The sequence below is a fragment of the Salvelinus alpinus genome, chromosome 13, assembly GCF_045679555.1.
Source record: "Salvelinus alpinus chromosome 13, SLU_Salpinus.1, whole genome shotgun sequence".
In the NCBI taxonomy this organism is placed as follows: domain Eukaryota; kingdom Metazoa; phylum Chordata; class Actinopteri; order Salmoniformes; family Salmonidae; genus Salvelinus; species Salvelinus alpinus.
In genome coordinates, this window is record NC_092098.1 from 57,357,028 (window position 1) to 57,371,476 (window position 14,449).

The following is a 14,449-nucleotide window of genomic DNA, read 5'->3' on the forward strand; positions in this document are numbered from 1 at the left end:
TGTTATGCCGGTCCGCAAACGTAAAAGGTGCACGCCGCCACCTACTGTATGGGTAATGAACGAAAAAAAAAATCCATTGTGGGAAAGGGAAAAAACAAATACAATACAACAAATAAAATACATCCTTCGACCCATCCCACTCCTTCAGTCATAGTCCAGATCACACCCCTATACAGACTCAGGGGCCTGTGATGGAGTCCTCAATAAACGTTCAGCCACAATGCCTATTTTCTCCTATTTCCTCTCTGCTCTGTGCAGTTTTTAACCAATGCTATAAACAATACAAAAGTCCACCTTTTTTAACATGTCAGGATCCTGTTGGCGAGGAACATTTACTGATGTCTCTAATCCAACTACCATGGTTTGTTCAACGTTACTCCCTTCTTCCACTCTTCTCACTGTCGTCAGATAGGAGACACGCTGGACAGTCCTTATTCTCACCACCTCTGGATAGGAGACACGCTGGACAGTCCTTATTCTCACCACCTCTGGACAGGAGACACGCTGGACAGTCCTTATTCTCACCACCTCTGGACAGGAGACACGCTGGACAGTCCTTATTCTCACCACCTCTGGATAGGAGACACGCTGGACATGATTAGAAAATGTTTCTTTTCTTACGCTGGGTATCATTCACAAGTGGTAATATATAATTCACAACTGATAGGCTAATATTGTCACCCATCAGACTATTCTTGATTTTATCATCTTGTCTTTACATATAGTAAATAATATTATTTAGAAGGGATCATGATCATGTCTCGGAACAGGGGCAGCAGGAAAAATACATGTCATCTATGCACTTAAATAGCGAATGGAGGACGCCTTTCCCCGCGGTTTATTTTCATGCCCAGCCAGGTAGCCTATACTCCTGTTGTAAAGAGAAGCCTATACTCCTGTTGTAAAGATAAGCCTATACTCCTGTTGTAAAGAGAAGCCTATACTCCTGTTGTAAAGATAAGCCTATACTCCTGTTGTAAAGAGAAGCCTATACTCCTGTTGTAAAGATAAGCCTATACTCTGGTTGTAAAGAGAAGCAATGTGCTTAATATTAGGAAAGTTGAGAAATAAATATAGTAGGCCTAGCCTATAGAAAGCGGATGGGATCCTCATCTTTTTAATAGAGGTAGAGCCAATCAGTTGTGTAGGGGTGGTATACAGAAGATAGCCCTATTTGGTAAAAGACCAAGTCCATATTATGGCAAGAACAGCTCAAATGAGCAAAGAGAAATGAGATTCCATCATTACTTTAAGACATGAAGTTCAGTCAATGCGTAAAACTTTGAAAGTTTCTTCAAGTGCAGTCACAAAAACCATCAAGCGCTATGATGACTGGCTCTGATGAGGACCGCCACAGGAAAGGAAGACCCAGAGTTACCTCTGCTGCAGAGGATAAGTTCATTAGAGTTACCAGCCTCAGAAATTGCAGCCCAAATAAATGCTTCACAGAGTTCAAGTAACAGACATCTCAACATCAACTGTTCAGAGGCTTCATGAAATAAGGCCTTCATGGTCAAATTGCTGCAAAGAAACAAGTACATTTTTTTTTATTTATTAAGAAATGTAACCTTTATTTAACTAGGCAAGTTAGGTAATAACACATTTTTATTTACAATGACGGCCTACACCGGCCAAACCCGGATGGCGCTGGGCCAATTGTGCACCTCCTAATGGGACTCCCAATCCCAATGTGATACAGCCTGGATTCGACCCAGGGTCTGTAGTGATGCCTCTCGCTCTGAGATGCAGCGTTCTAAAGGACACCAACAAGAAGAAACTTGCTTGGGCCAAGCAACACGAGCAATGGACATTAGACCGGTGGAAACCTGTCCTTTGGTCTGATTAGTCCAAATTTTTGGATCCAACCACCGTGTCTTCGTGAGACAGAGTAGCTGAACAGATGATCTCCACATGTGTGGTTCCCACCGTGAAGCGAGGTGGTGGTGTGATGGTGCTTTGTTGGTGACACTGTCAGGGATTTATTTAGAATTCAAGGCACCCTTAACCAGCATGGCTACCACAGCATTCTGCAGCAATACGCCATCCCATCTGGTTTGCGCTTAGTGGGACTATCATTTGTTTTTCAACAGGACAATGACCCAACACACCTCCAGCCTGTGTAAAGGCTATTTGACCAAGAAGGAGTGATGGAGAGCTGCATCAGTCGATCTCAACCCAATTGAGATGTGGAATGAGTTGGACCGCAGACTGAAATAAAAGCAGCCAACAAGCGCTCAGCATATGTGGGAACTCCTTCAAGACTGTTGGAAAAGCATTCCAGGTGATAATGCCAAGAGCGTGCAAAGCTGTCATTAAGGCAAAGGGTGGCTACTTTAAAGAATCTAAAATATATTTGTTTAACACTTTTGGTAACATGATTCCATAGGTATTATTTCGTAGTTGTCACTATTGTTCTACAATGTCAAATAGGTGTCTGGGACTGTAAAAAGGATTTTTGGGATTGGATTTGTTTTGCTTTGTCATGGGGTGCTGTGTAGATTGAGGGGGAACAAAAAAAAGTGTCATCCATTTTAAAACAAGGCTGTAACAAAATGTGGAAAGAGGGGTCAGAATACTTTCTGAAGGCAACAACTTCAGTTTTTAGAAAGATAAGCTTGGGAATTGTCTAATTGGTTCAGCCAGAAATACATCCAGGTTTAACTTTAATGAACTCATTGATCCTGCTTTGTAGTATACCCCACAGTCATTCACTACAATGGTGAGCTAGTGTCTGTATAAAACCACCCAACTACCACCATGCCTCATCTGAACATTAAGGACACAGTGGTCTGTTAGCCATATAGGACTCTAAGCCATATACAACGATGTGCCGTCTAATGCAGGTGAGCCAATTCAGCCCGCGAGTGTGGAACTAGATGCCCATTATAAAATGGACATGCACAGTAAATGTCTTCCCTATCTGGCCTGCAAATTCCTTTTGAACATATTGAAACACCAATGTGTCCCGAGCCTAAATTGCCTACCCCTGATGTATAGATGTTTGGGGAAATGCCATCTTGGTCATACTCAAAGCACCAAACTGAACACTGACTCCCAGAAATGGTTGGTTTTAAAACCTTGCTAGTTTGCATGAATTACAACCGATGTTTACGTCCAATATTTCCCCTACGTTCCATTGGACGTATAGGAGCTTTCAATATGTTCCAGGATTGGTAGATAAGACATTGCTTTTGTTAGAGATTAAAATCTGAATCGACCAACAAGTATCAGGAACTGTGACAATCGTTCTTCCAATAAGAATGACCAGTGTGACCATGTTTTAACCATTAACAGTAGGGATTAGTCAAACGAGAGAGATCTGCACCAGTGAAATGTAAAGGTGTTCAGGGATACTGCATTAATGGTAAAGCCCGTCAGCTCATTTGAACATTAATTTGAAATCAGCCTGTAAGGAATCGTGTGCCATAACCAAAGTAGCTTGTCAATAGTACTCAAATGGGCTTGTGAAAGATAACAGGGTATGATTAAAAAGTAATCAAAAAAGTTGGGGGGGGGGGGGGGGTTGTGCCACCCAAAAGCTCAGGAGGTGCGTGCTACATTTAAATCATTTGGTGAAGGGCACATTGATTTTTTTCACCTAGTTAGGGCATGAGTCAAACTGCGACCTTTGTTACTGGCCCAACTCTTGAACTAAGTTATCTTGGTTAAGTAGAAATGTTCCAACTATGTTTACTTGCAATCAAGGTTGCATAAGAGGCCTCCTGATGACCTTTTACGATGAAATAACTCCATCTAATATCATATACCCCAGATGGGTATGAATCTGATACCACCCTAGTAAACAATGAAACATTACAGTGGAGATGATAAAGTAGTCAGCTGGACCAGAAGTGCAAAAAAATATATTTATTACATATTCAAAATCATGTTGTATTTTAACACTGGACTATGGACTATTAAAACCGGAAGGTCTTCTGCACATCCTGGGTCTTGAAGGCCAAGGTTGTGTCAGTGGCTTCAGTCTGCAGACCCTCAGCCTCCTCCTGGGACAATGCAAGATGTTGTTAGACCCACCTGATCAATTAGATTTTAACCAACAAATTGTTTCTCAAAGTGAAAATGCAATGAGATTGTTCTAGGGCTCTGTCTGAAGTGTAAAAGCAGTCAACTCAATGAGTTCTCAAATCAAAAGCTAATTGGAGGACGAGGAGCATTGCACTGAGGGGGGGCATGAGGGATCGAGGACTTGACTGCTTCAACACCTTTCAGACAGCAATGAAGGACCATCAGTTTAGTGACCACTCCCAGGTGCCACTCACTGACTACTCCCATGTGCTATTTACTGACTACTCCCATGTGCTATTCACTGACTACTCCCATGTGCTATTCACTGACTACTCCCATGTGCTATTTACTGACTACTCCCATGTGCTATTTACTGACTACTCCCATGTGCTATTTACTGACTACTCCCATGTGCTATTTACTGACTACTCCCATGTGCTATTTACTGACTACTCCCATGTGCTATTTACTGACTACTCCCATGTGCTATTTACTGACTACTCCCATGTGCTATTTACTGACTACTCCCATGTGCTATTTACTGACTACTCCCATGTGCTATTTACTGACTACTCCCATGTGCTATTTACTGACTACTCCCATGTGCTATTTACTGACATCAGTGAAGAACTTCTCTATCAGTCCCTGGGCCGTACGGTACACGGTGTCATTCTCATGGTTCTGCAGCATCTCGATCTTATCCAGGCCTCCCAACTCCTCAACCAGTAGACACAGCTTATCAGTCTCACCCATCTTCTCTGCTGCCTGGAACAAGAGAGGATGAGAGAACGAACGTAACGAGGTTTGACAAGGTAGCTCCTCAAATAGACCGCTTCTTTGCTGCCTGGGACAAGAGAACGAACGTAACTCAGACTGCTTCTCCGCTGCCTGGGAGGAAAAGCGGGTCACCCTTTAAAAACTTTAAAAAGTAGCAGCAATGACTAGGTATCTCACCATGAAGAGGTTGTGGATGGCGTCCAATATGACGAGGATAGTCTTGGAGTCTTTGACAGTCAATAGGTTGAGGATGGCCTCCAGGCCTCCTGATTGGACCAGTTGGATAACCTGCTCCACTGTGCCCCCGCTGGTGAAGTTGGTTATGGCCCACACCGCCTCCCGCTGGGTCTTAAAGTCACCCTGAGACCAGATACGGGGATTAGACTGGGGTGGTTAGTTATGGCCCACACCGCCTCCCACTGGGTCTTAAAGTCACCCTGAGACCAGATACGGGGATTAGACTGGGGTGGTTAGTTATGGCCCACACCGCCTCCCGCTGGGTCTTAAAGTCACCCTGAGAGACCAGATACGGGGATTAGACTGGGGTGGTTAGTTATGGCCCACACCGCCTCCCACTGGGTCTTAAAGTCACCCTGAGAGACCAGATACGGGGATTAGACTGAGGTGGTTAGTTATGGCCCACACCGCCTCGCGCTGGGTCTTAAAGTCACCCTGAGACCAGATACGGGGATTAGACTGGGGTGGTTAGTTATGGCCCACACCGCCTCCCACTGGGTCTTAAAGTCACCCTGAGACCAGATACGGGGATTAGACTGGGGTGGTTAGTTATGGCCCACACCGCCTCGCGCTGGGTCTTAGTCACCCTGAGAGACCAGATACGGGGATTAGACTGGGGTGGTTAGTTATGGCCCACACCGCCTCGCGCTGGGTCTTAGTCACCCTGAGAGACCAGATACGGGGATTAGACTGGGGTGGTTAGTTGTGGCCCACACTGCATCAGTCACCGAGAAACCAGAAATACAGGGTAAATGCTTATGATGGTTAATGCACTCTTGAGCTTATCAATGCACCACCTTTCCCCTCGCCTGTTGATATATTTTATAATGTCTTACAAGTGTTACTGTGCATGAGGCTTAACATTGTATTTTTACTACTATTTAACAAAACATATTTCATTAAATATTTTATCAAATGAAAAGGACGACAAATCTTTGCGAGGGAATCTGATCTAGTCGGTCCTCAACTAATTGCTCAGACACTTCATTCAGGGTAAGTGGAGTTGTCAATGGCAACAAATCCTTCAGAACATGTACAAGAACATGCTAAAGAACATGCTAAAGAACATGCTAAAGAACATGCTAAAGAACATGCTAAAGAACATGCTAAAGAACATGCTAAAGAACATGCTAAAGAACATGCTAAAGAACATGCTAAAGAACATGCTAAAGAACATGCTAAAGAACATGCTAAAGAACATGCTAAAGAACATGCTAAAGGCCGCCTAATTTGTATGAGCGTTTATCCCGTGTTAAACTCAGCCAGCTACCTTCTGTGAACTTAAAACCTGCTTCGTAGGACACCTCTGGTCTATAAGTGCAGGCGGTAGACTAGTGGTTCCTAACCCTCTCCTCCGGGACCCCCAGCCAGACGTTCCAGAACTAGCTCATCTGATACAACTTGTCATCAAGCCCTTGATTAATATGTTCTAGTTCAGGGCTACAAATACATTGTAACATCTGAGGGTTCCAAAGGAGAAGTCTGAAAAGCACAGGTGAGTAGCTGCTCTATCAGTTGGCTAGTGTGGAGGTGTAGTGAGGTGTCACCAACATTGCGTAGCAGGTCAATAAGCGGGGGCAGCAGGCCGCAGGTGAGCATTTGTTGAATCTGTTGAGCGGGACCAGCAGCGATGTTGGATACGGCCCAGGCTGCCTCCTTCTGAACGCTGGGCTTGCTGTGTCTCATTAAACTAGGCAGGACAGACAGCACCCCTGCATCGATGGCCACCTGACAGGAATACAATTATTAAAGTAACAAAGGTATATCAAGCGTACAGGTAGTTAACTATCCTCTAGCCACCAGATCAAAAAATAATTAACTTTAGGAAATCCTAACAAGTAGTAATCATAGTGTAGTAGCCAGTTAATGTAATTCAATTTCCTCATCAAGTGAATGTAAATTAACTACTAAAGCTTACAGGCAATAATAAACCACTGGCTAAGTGTAGTGAAACGTGCTTCTACACCTGCATTGCTTGCTGTTTGGGGTTTTAGGCTGGGTTTCTGTACAACACTTCGAGATATTAGCTGATGTACGAAGGGCTATATAAAATAAACTTGATTTGAAATGTGTTTTTACAGGGTCAGCCATAGTACAGCACCCTGGAGCAGGTTGGTGTTAAGTGCCTTGGTCAAGGGCACAGACAAAACCGTTCCAAGAGCTTACGAGGGGAACAGCAACTACAGGCCAAACAACCTGCTAAAAGGTATCAGTCCATAGTTAGTCACCTGAGTCTGGATGTCTGAGCCACTCACTATGTTCCCTATGGAGCGCAGAGCTGGGGTCTGGAGGGGAAGAGATACGCTTCAGTTACTGTCAGTTTAGAACACCATAGGCCTTCAGATGTAGTGTTAAGAGTCTCTATAGCGAGCCCTGGGTCACTCCCGCTGACAGTAAATGAGCACGTGTCTTTTTAAAGACAACCAGTTAACTTTATTTACCACCACAGTGAGCGCCTCAAAGCCCATGAGGGCCACCAGACGGGGGACAATACCGGTCTGGACCACAATATCGATACGGTCATTGGCACCATCAGTCAGGTAGGACACGGCCCAGCATGCATCACTCAAGACATCCTGATCACTCAGGTGGAGGAGCTGAAGCAGAGAAGGCAGCACCTGGGGGAGGAAGTGCACACTTCTAGATGAGGGGAGGAAGTGCACACTTCTAGATGAGGGGAGGAAGTGCACACTTCTAGATGAGGGGAGGAAGTGCACACTTCTAGATGAGGGGAGGAAGTGCACACTTCTAGATGAGGGGAGGAAGTGCACACTTCTAGATGAGGGGAGGAAGTGCACACTTCTAGATGAGGGGAGGAAGTGCACACTTCTAGATGAGGGGAGGAAGTGCACACTTCTAGATGAGGGGAGGAAGTGCACACTTCTAGATGAGAGGTTTGAGAACATAGTGGAGGTTTGTGGAGGTTACCTGTTGGACAGCAGATAGGGGAGGGAAGGGGTTCTTGTTCCTACAGAGGTTAGACAGGGTCCATGTCAAGTTACGAAGGTATCCCACCTGGAGAGGAGAGATGACTTGTAACCAGTTCAGGAAACTGAAAATGGGGGAAGAAAACATACATTCTGTTCCTACCCTAAATTTTAGAATAAGTCAGTAATGTAACAGAACGTGGAATAAGTCGAGGGGTCTGACTACTTTCAAAAAACTAATTCCGCAGGCCTAATTCAGAGCTGGGCATCTTATGACATGCATTGAAGCCAAGCCGCCTCCACCCTCACCTGCATCTTGCACCCAACTCGTCTGGCATTTTTTTATTTAAAAAGGCAAGTCAGTGAAGAACAAATTCTTATTTTCAATGACAGTAAATAGCTTCCCCACTCCTTAGAAAAGCTGTTCCAGCCACACTAATTGGTGAAATCTTAACCTCTTCTGAATCAAAGAAACTGTTTAATTGTATTTTGCGGGTCAGAACAGAAGGAAAACTATTTGTTTAGGAACAGGATGTAAAATTGGTTCAAACATGACAGGTGACAAAGGTAGCCCACCTGGTGGGTGGAGCCAAACATAACATGAAAAGTAGATAAGAGCAGGTGTACATTAAGGACCCTACAGTGTGTTTACTTAGGACAGGTGTACGTGAACTTACAGGTGTGTCTGGGGTGATTCTAGACAGCAGAGCAGGGATCACGTTACATTCTATCAGAGTATCTCGATACGCCGGACCATCACCTGAAAACAGGGAACAGTCTTAGTATGTAGGCTGTTTTTCAAGCCCAGTTGCCTTCATGTTTCCTGGGCTCTGTGTTACCTGCTATGTTGCCCAGGGCCCAGACAGCCTGCTCACTGATGTGCAACATGGGGGACGCCAGCAGAGATATGAAAGCTGGTACTGCACCATGCTCTACCACCTGTAGAGGGAGACATTACACCGGTCAAATCCAGCCAAGCCATACAGAAAATCGTTACATCACATCGGCCAAATACAACAGGTGTATTAGACCTTAGTGAAATGTTTACTTACAAGCCCTAACCAACATGCAGTTTAAAATAATTAAAGAGCAAGCACCAAGGCTGGTACCACTTGTGCTCTCCAGTGCCATCTAGAGGATGCCGAACAGTGCAACAGTTTGGAAAGTTAAATATACTGAACAAAAATAAACTTTGACCAAGTTAGTTCATAAGGAAATCAATTGGAAAGGTTGTCCTAATCTATGGATTTCACATGATTGGGCAGGGGCCCAGCCCACTTGGGAGCCAGGCCCAGCCAATCAGAGTGTTTCCCCAACAAAAGCACTTTAGCTAGAAACACTCGTGTCATCTGTCGGGGTGGCTCTGACTATCCCCCAGGTGAAGCAGTCCTGGGCTGGCACGTTTACATGTGGTCTGCCATTGTGAGGCCGGTTGGACATATGGCCAAATTCTCAAAAACGAAATTGAGCGGCTTATGGTAGAGAAATGAATCTCCAATTCTCTGGCAAGAGCTCTGGTTGACATTTCTGCAGTCAGCATGCCAATTGCACCCACCTCAACATCTGTGGCGTTGTGTTGTGACAAACGGCACATTTTACAGTGGCCTTTTATTGCCCCCAGCACAAGGTGCACCTGTGTAATGATCCATGCTGATTAAACAGCTTCTTGATATGTCACACCTGTCCGGTGGATGGATTATCTTGGCAAAGGAGAAACGCTCACTAACAGGGTTGTAAACTGCACAATTTGAGAAATAAACTTGGAAAATTTCTGGGATCTTTTATTTCAGTTAATGAAACCAACACGTTGCGTTTTACATTTTTTTGTTCAGTATAGTAGGCTTTCACCACCAAGGGGGACTCACCAGGTTAGCCGAGCCATAGCTAGCTGAGTGAGTGACTCCAGTGTACCTGAAGCAATGTTGAAAGCCCAGGGCTGTGTGTGTGCATGCACCTGTTGTGTGTGCCAGGAGGTCCCCGAGGCGATGTTGGTAAGAGCCCAGGCGGCTTCAAACTGCAGACTGGGGTCATCGTCTCTCCCTAGGAACTCAACAAATCTGGACAGCAGCCCTGCCTCCACTATCTCCTTTAGAGGGGGGTTACGCTCACGGGACAGCAGCTTCCTACAAGGGGGGCGGGGGGGGAATGAGTTATCCTAGTCCTGTAAGTAATGCATTCAGTGGTGCACCCGACTAGGTATCCCCTTCCACACAGCCATTAACAGAGATGTATTAGAAACAGTCAATGTTGCAATGTTCCCTTGCCAGTGGACATGATTATGACCTGACCAGTGCCCTTACTACCTTCGAACCATCATTTGACTGACTAGTCTAAAATCGAGATGCAGCAGCAAAGACTTAAGTTGTGAGAAATGAGGCTGCTGCCAAAGCGTCAACATAAACCAGAAGTGGTCATGCGGCCCAGTTGGTAAGTGCTGCTAGTAACGCCAAAGTCAAGGTCAAACCTAAGGAACCAACTCATTGCTGGACCTTACCTGGCAGCCTGACATCCTCTGGTCTGTCTCTCCTTGCAGTCACTGTTCACATGACCGACAACCTCCTCGATGGTAGTCACAGTCACCTGGAGACAAAGCATGACAACCAAATGTCGTGAGAGAACTTACAAAAATACTCATATCCTTTTCAATAGTAATTCAGGGTCAATTTCAATTCAGAAATCTGACCTTCAAATAAAGAATCCCCACAATACTCTGACACATGGTATAGGAATTTGAGTTCACTTCCTGAATTGAATTTGACCAACCTTGACCAGATCCCCAAATGGAACCCTAATCCCTACTCTAGTGGCCTTTTAACCAGGGCCCAGACACCCTACTCTAGTGGCCTTTTAACCAGGGTCCAGACACCCTACTCGTGGCCTTTTAACCAGGGTCCAGACACCCTACTCTAGTGGCCTTAACCAGGGCCCAGACACCCTACTCTAGTGGCCTTAACCAGGGCCCAGACACCCTACTCGTGTCCTTTTAACCAGGGCCCAGACACCCTACTCTAGTGTCCTTTTAACCAGGGCCCAGACACCCTACTCTAGTGGCCTTTTAACCAGGGCCCATAGAGGCTAAAGTAGTAATCCATGTACAGAAGGGTGTTATGGGATGCTGTTATACCTTTGATAAGCCAACAATATCCTGAAAGTCAGTCAGCTGGAGGTGCCACGAACTCTTATATTATAAACTGGGTGGTTTGAGCCCTGAATGCTGATTGGCTGAAAGACATGGTATATCAGACCATATAAAATGGCCATGACAACACATGTAGTTTCACTGCTTTAATTATGTTGGTAACCAGTTTAACAGCAAGGAACCTCAGGGGGTTTGTGGTATATGGCCAATATACCAAGGCTAAGGGCTTGTCCAGGCACCTCGGGGGTTGTGGTATATGGCTAATATACCACAGCCAAGGGCTGTGTCCAGGCACCTCGGGGGGTTTGTGGTATATGGCCAATATACCACAGCTAAGGGCCGTGTCCAGGCACCTCGGGGGGGGGTTTGTGGTATATGGCCAATATACCACAGCTAAGGGCTGTGTCCAGGCACCTCGGGGGGTTTGTGGTATATGGCCAATATACCACAGCTAAGGGCTGTGTCCAGGCACTCCGTATAACATCCCTTAACCATGGTTTGATTGTAGGCCACAAATATGACTGTTATCTAGAGGTTACTTCAAGGTACAGTTTGCCATCAATCCATGGTTAATTTTCACCAGAAATGTTTCCTCATACGTTTTAGCACGTGCACAAATACCATTCAAGTCATAGGTCAATATTAACACAACGTTCAAAACCTCTAATATCAATCCCATTACTTGAATGGGTTTGGTACTACACTTGTTGATATAACGTTAGCATGTGGAGACAAATGATGGATTGCCGGCGTCATACCTCGTCCATAGACTTCAAAGCCTAGGTAACATGAATCCAGTCTTTGTAATTTGGAAGAACCATCCCTTCCCTGTAACAACTCAAATATGTACCTCGTGGTTGTCGGTGTTGAAGTCTGGAGACTGGACCGCATCCTCCGGTAGAGTGGAGATGTTCCGCCTCTTGAGGAAGTTCTCGTTCTTCGCGGCTTTACGCAGCTCCACGCACTCCGCTATCCGCCGCTCACGGAGCTTCTACAGACAAAATTACATTCATATCAGGCTACAAGGTATTCAATAAAAAATAAATAAACTTTTCGGAAAATCGTTACGATTGAAGGCTATAAGTGCTGTCATCCTGCGCTCATGGAGTTGGATGGGGGAAAAGATCCAAACCGAAAAGTGGAAAAAAGAATGCAGAACAAAAACAAAGGACTTTCAACTAACTCGACAGTTTAGAGAATCTAAGTCTACGCTATAGATCTGATTTACCGACGGCTCTTTTCCCTTGTTCTTAAACTTGCTCAGACGGTCATCAGTAGCACTCTTGGTGGGCATGTTGACCGTTTAGTTTAGACGAACAAAGTTCTCTCTTTGAGACACTACAGCCGAATGCCTCCTGTAGGGTTGTCAGGAGATTAAATACATCTTCAGAAGGATGACAGGTGCATCTCCATGCTGGTGATTAGAGTGACACTCCTGACACACGCTCCTCTTAATTGTTTCCCCCGGTCAATCCAATGGTGCGCTTGATTGAGCTCGCCTGTGGCGACGGTGGGAAAATATCCCGCTTGAAAACCAATGGAATGCCTCATTAGTGCACAACCCGGCCCATATCAAGCACATACATTGTGTGAAATGGTGTCTTTTTCTTATATTTACAAACTCAATACTCTGATTTAAATATTTCATAAACCTACTCTATATTACCAGTCAAACGCAGTCTTAAAGGTCCAGTGCAGTCAAAATGCTGTTTTTCCTGTGTTTTGCATCATATTGTAGCAGTTGATGAAGCGAATGCTGTAAAAGTGTGACCGATTTTGATCTGTGTTATGTTCTGATACTGTGCCTTCAGAAAGTATTCACACCCCTTTTTCCACATTTTGTTGTGATACAGCTTGAATTAAACATTTTCATTTTGTGTCACTGATCTACACACAAAGTTATTATTATTTAAAAAAATGTATTCATAAAAAATGTAAAGCTGAAATGTCTTGAGTCAATAACCTCTCTTGGGTAGGGGGCAGTATTTTGAAGTTTGGATGAATGAGGTGCCCAATGTAAACTGCCTGTTACTCAGGCCCAGAAGCTAGTATTGGATAGAAAACACTCTAAAGTTTCCAAAACTGTTAAAATATTGTCTGTGAGTATAACATAACTGATATGGCAGTGAAAACCAGAGGAAAATCCATCCAGGAATAGTGGGATTATTTTTGATATTGGTGCTTTTCAATTGAAAGCCTATCGGCCATATAATGGGTTAGGACCCAGATTGCAGTTCCTATGGCTTCCACTAGATGTCAAAAGTCTTTAGACATTGTTTTAGGCTTGTTTTCTGAAAAACTGGTTTGTGCGCGTGACCGTGTGCGCGTGACCGTGTGCGCGCCCTTCGTTGTTTTTCCTTTCTATTGAAGGCGCTTTTGTCCGGTTTAATTATTATCGATAATTTAGACAATTGACAACCTGAGGATTAATTATTAACATCGTTTGACATGTTTCGATGAACTTTTACCGGTACTATTAGGATGTATTTGTCTGCATGTTTTGACCGTCTTTGAGCCAGTGGATTACTGAACAAAACGCGCCAACAAAACTGAGTTTTTGGGATACAAAGAGGGACTTTATCGAACAAAACTACCATTTATTGTGTAACTGGGACTCTTGTGACTGCAACCAGATGAAGATCATCAAAGGTAAGTGATTAATTCTATCGCTATTTCTGACTTTCGTGACTCCTCTACTTGGTTGTAAAATGTTTGTATGCTTTTGTAAGCGGGGCGCTGTCCTCAGATAATCGCATGGTATGCTTTCGTTGAAAAACCTTTTTGAAATCTGACATAGTGGCTGGATTAACAAGAAGTTAATCTTTAAGCCGATGTATAACACTTGTATTTTTATGAATGTTTATTTTGACTATTTCTGTATTTTGAATTTGGCGCTCTGCAATTTCACCGGATGTTGGCCAGGTGGGACGCTAGAACCGATTGGTAGATGTATAAAAATGCAACATAGCAGACGCTGAATATCCCTTTGAGCATGGTGAAGTTAATAATTAGGCTTTGGATGGTGTATCAATACACCCAGTCACTACAAAACTCAGTTGCCGGAGAGGAAGGAAACTGCTAAGGGAGGCCAATGGTGATTTGTGACTCGTTTCAGGAAACTAGGCGTATGTCGCACAACACTACTTTACAGGAGAGGCATTTGAATGTAAGCATGCGTTTTTTCGGCAGAAATGCTTTCTGGAACATGTGAAGTTTCATGTGCCTTAATATCAAACTTCTATGCCATCTGTAAATACGAATAAAATTGTTAAATTATGAGCCTAGTTGGTTTAGCCACAGAAAAAGAGAGTAACCTTCCTGCTAACCACGATTGGCTGAGATA

At 44.3% G+C, this 14,449-nt stretch overlaps 1 protein-coding gene across 1 annotated transcript; it reads right to left on the bottom strand.

Annotated features, from left to right (window-relative positions):
* Positions 1-3,852: 3,852 nt before the first annotated feature.
* kpna7 (karyopherin alpha 7 (importin alpha 8)) lies at positions 3,853-12,591 on the bottom strand. The gene is made up of 13 exons (XM_071339882.1): positions 12,335-12,591; positions 11,957-12,097; positions 10,462-10,547; positions 9,922-10,090; positions 8,807-8,906; positions 8,645-8,727; positions 7,969-8,055; positions 7,482-7,658; positions 7,269-7,325; positions 6,592-6,768; positions 4,981-5,163; positions 4,645-4,791; positions 3,853-4,004 (listed from the first exon to the last, which is right to left on the bottom strand). Exons 1-13 carry the CDS (start codon positions 12,398-12,400, stop codon positions 3,918-3,920), a joined length of 1,560 nt encoding a protein of 519 aa, XP_071195983.1. The 5' UTR covers positions 12,401-12,591; the 3' UTR covers positions 3,853-3,917.
* Positions 12,592-14,449: the final 1,858 nt, after the last annotated feature.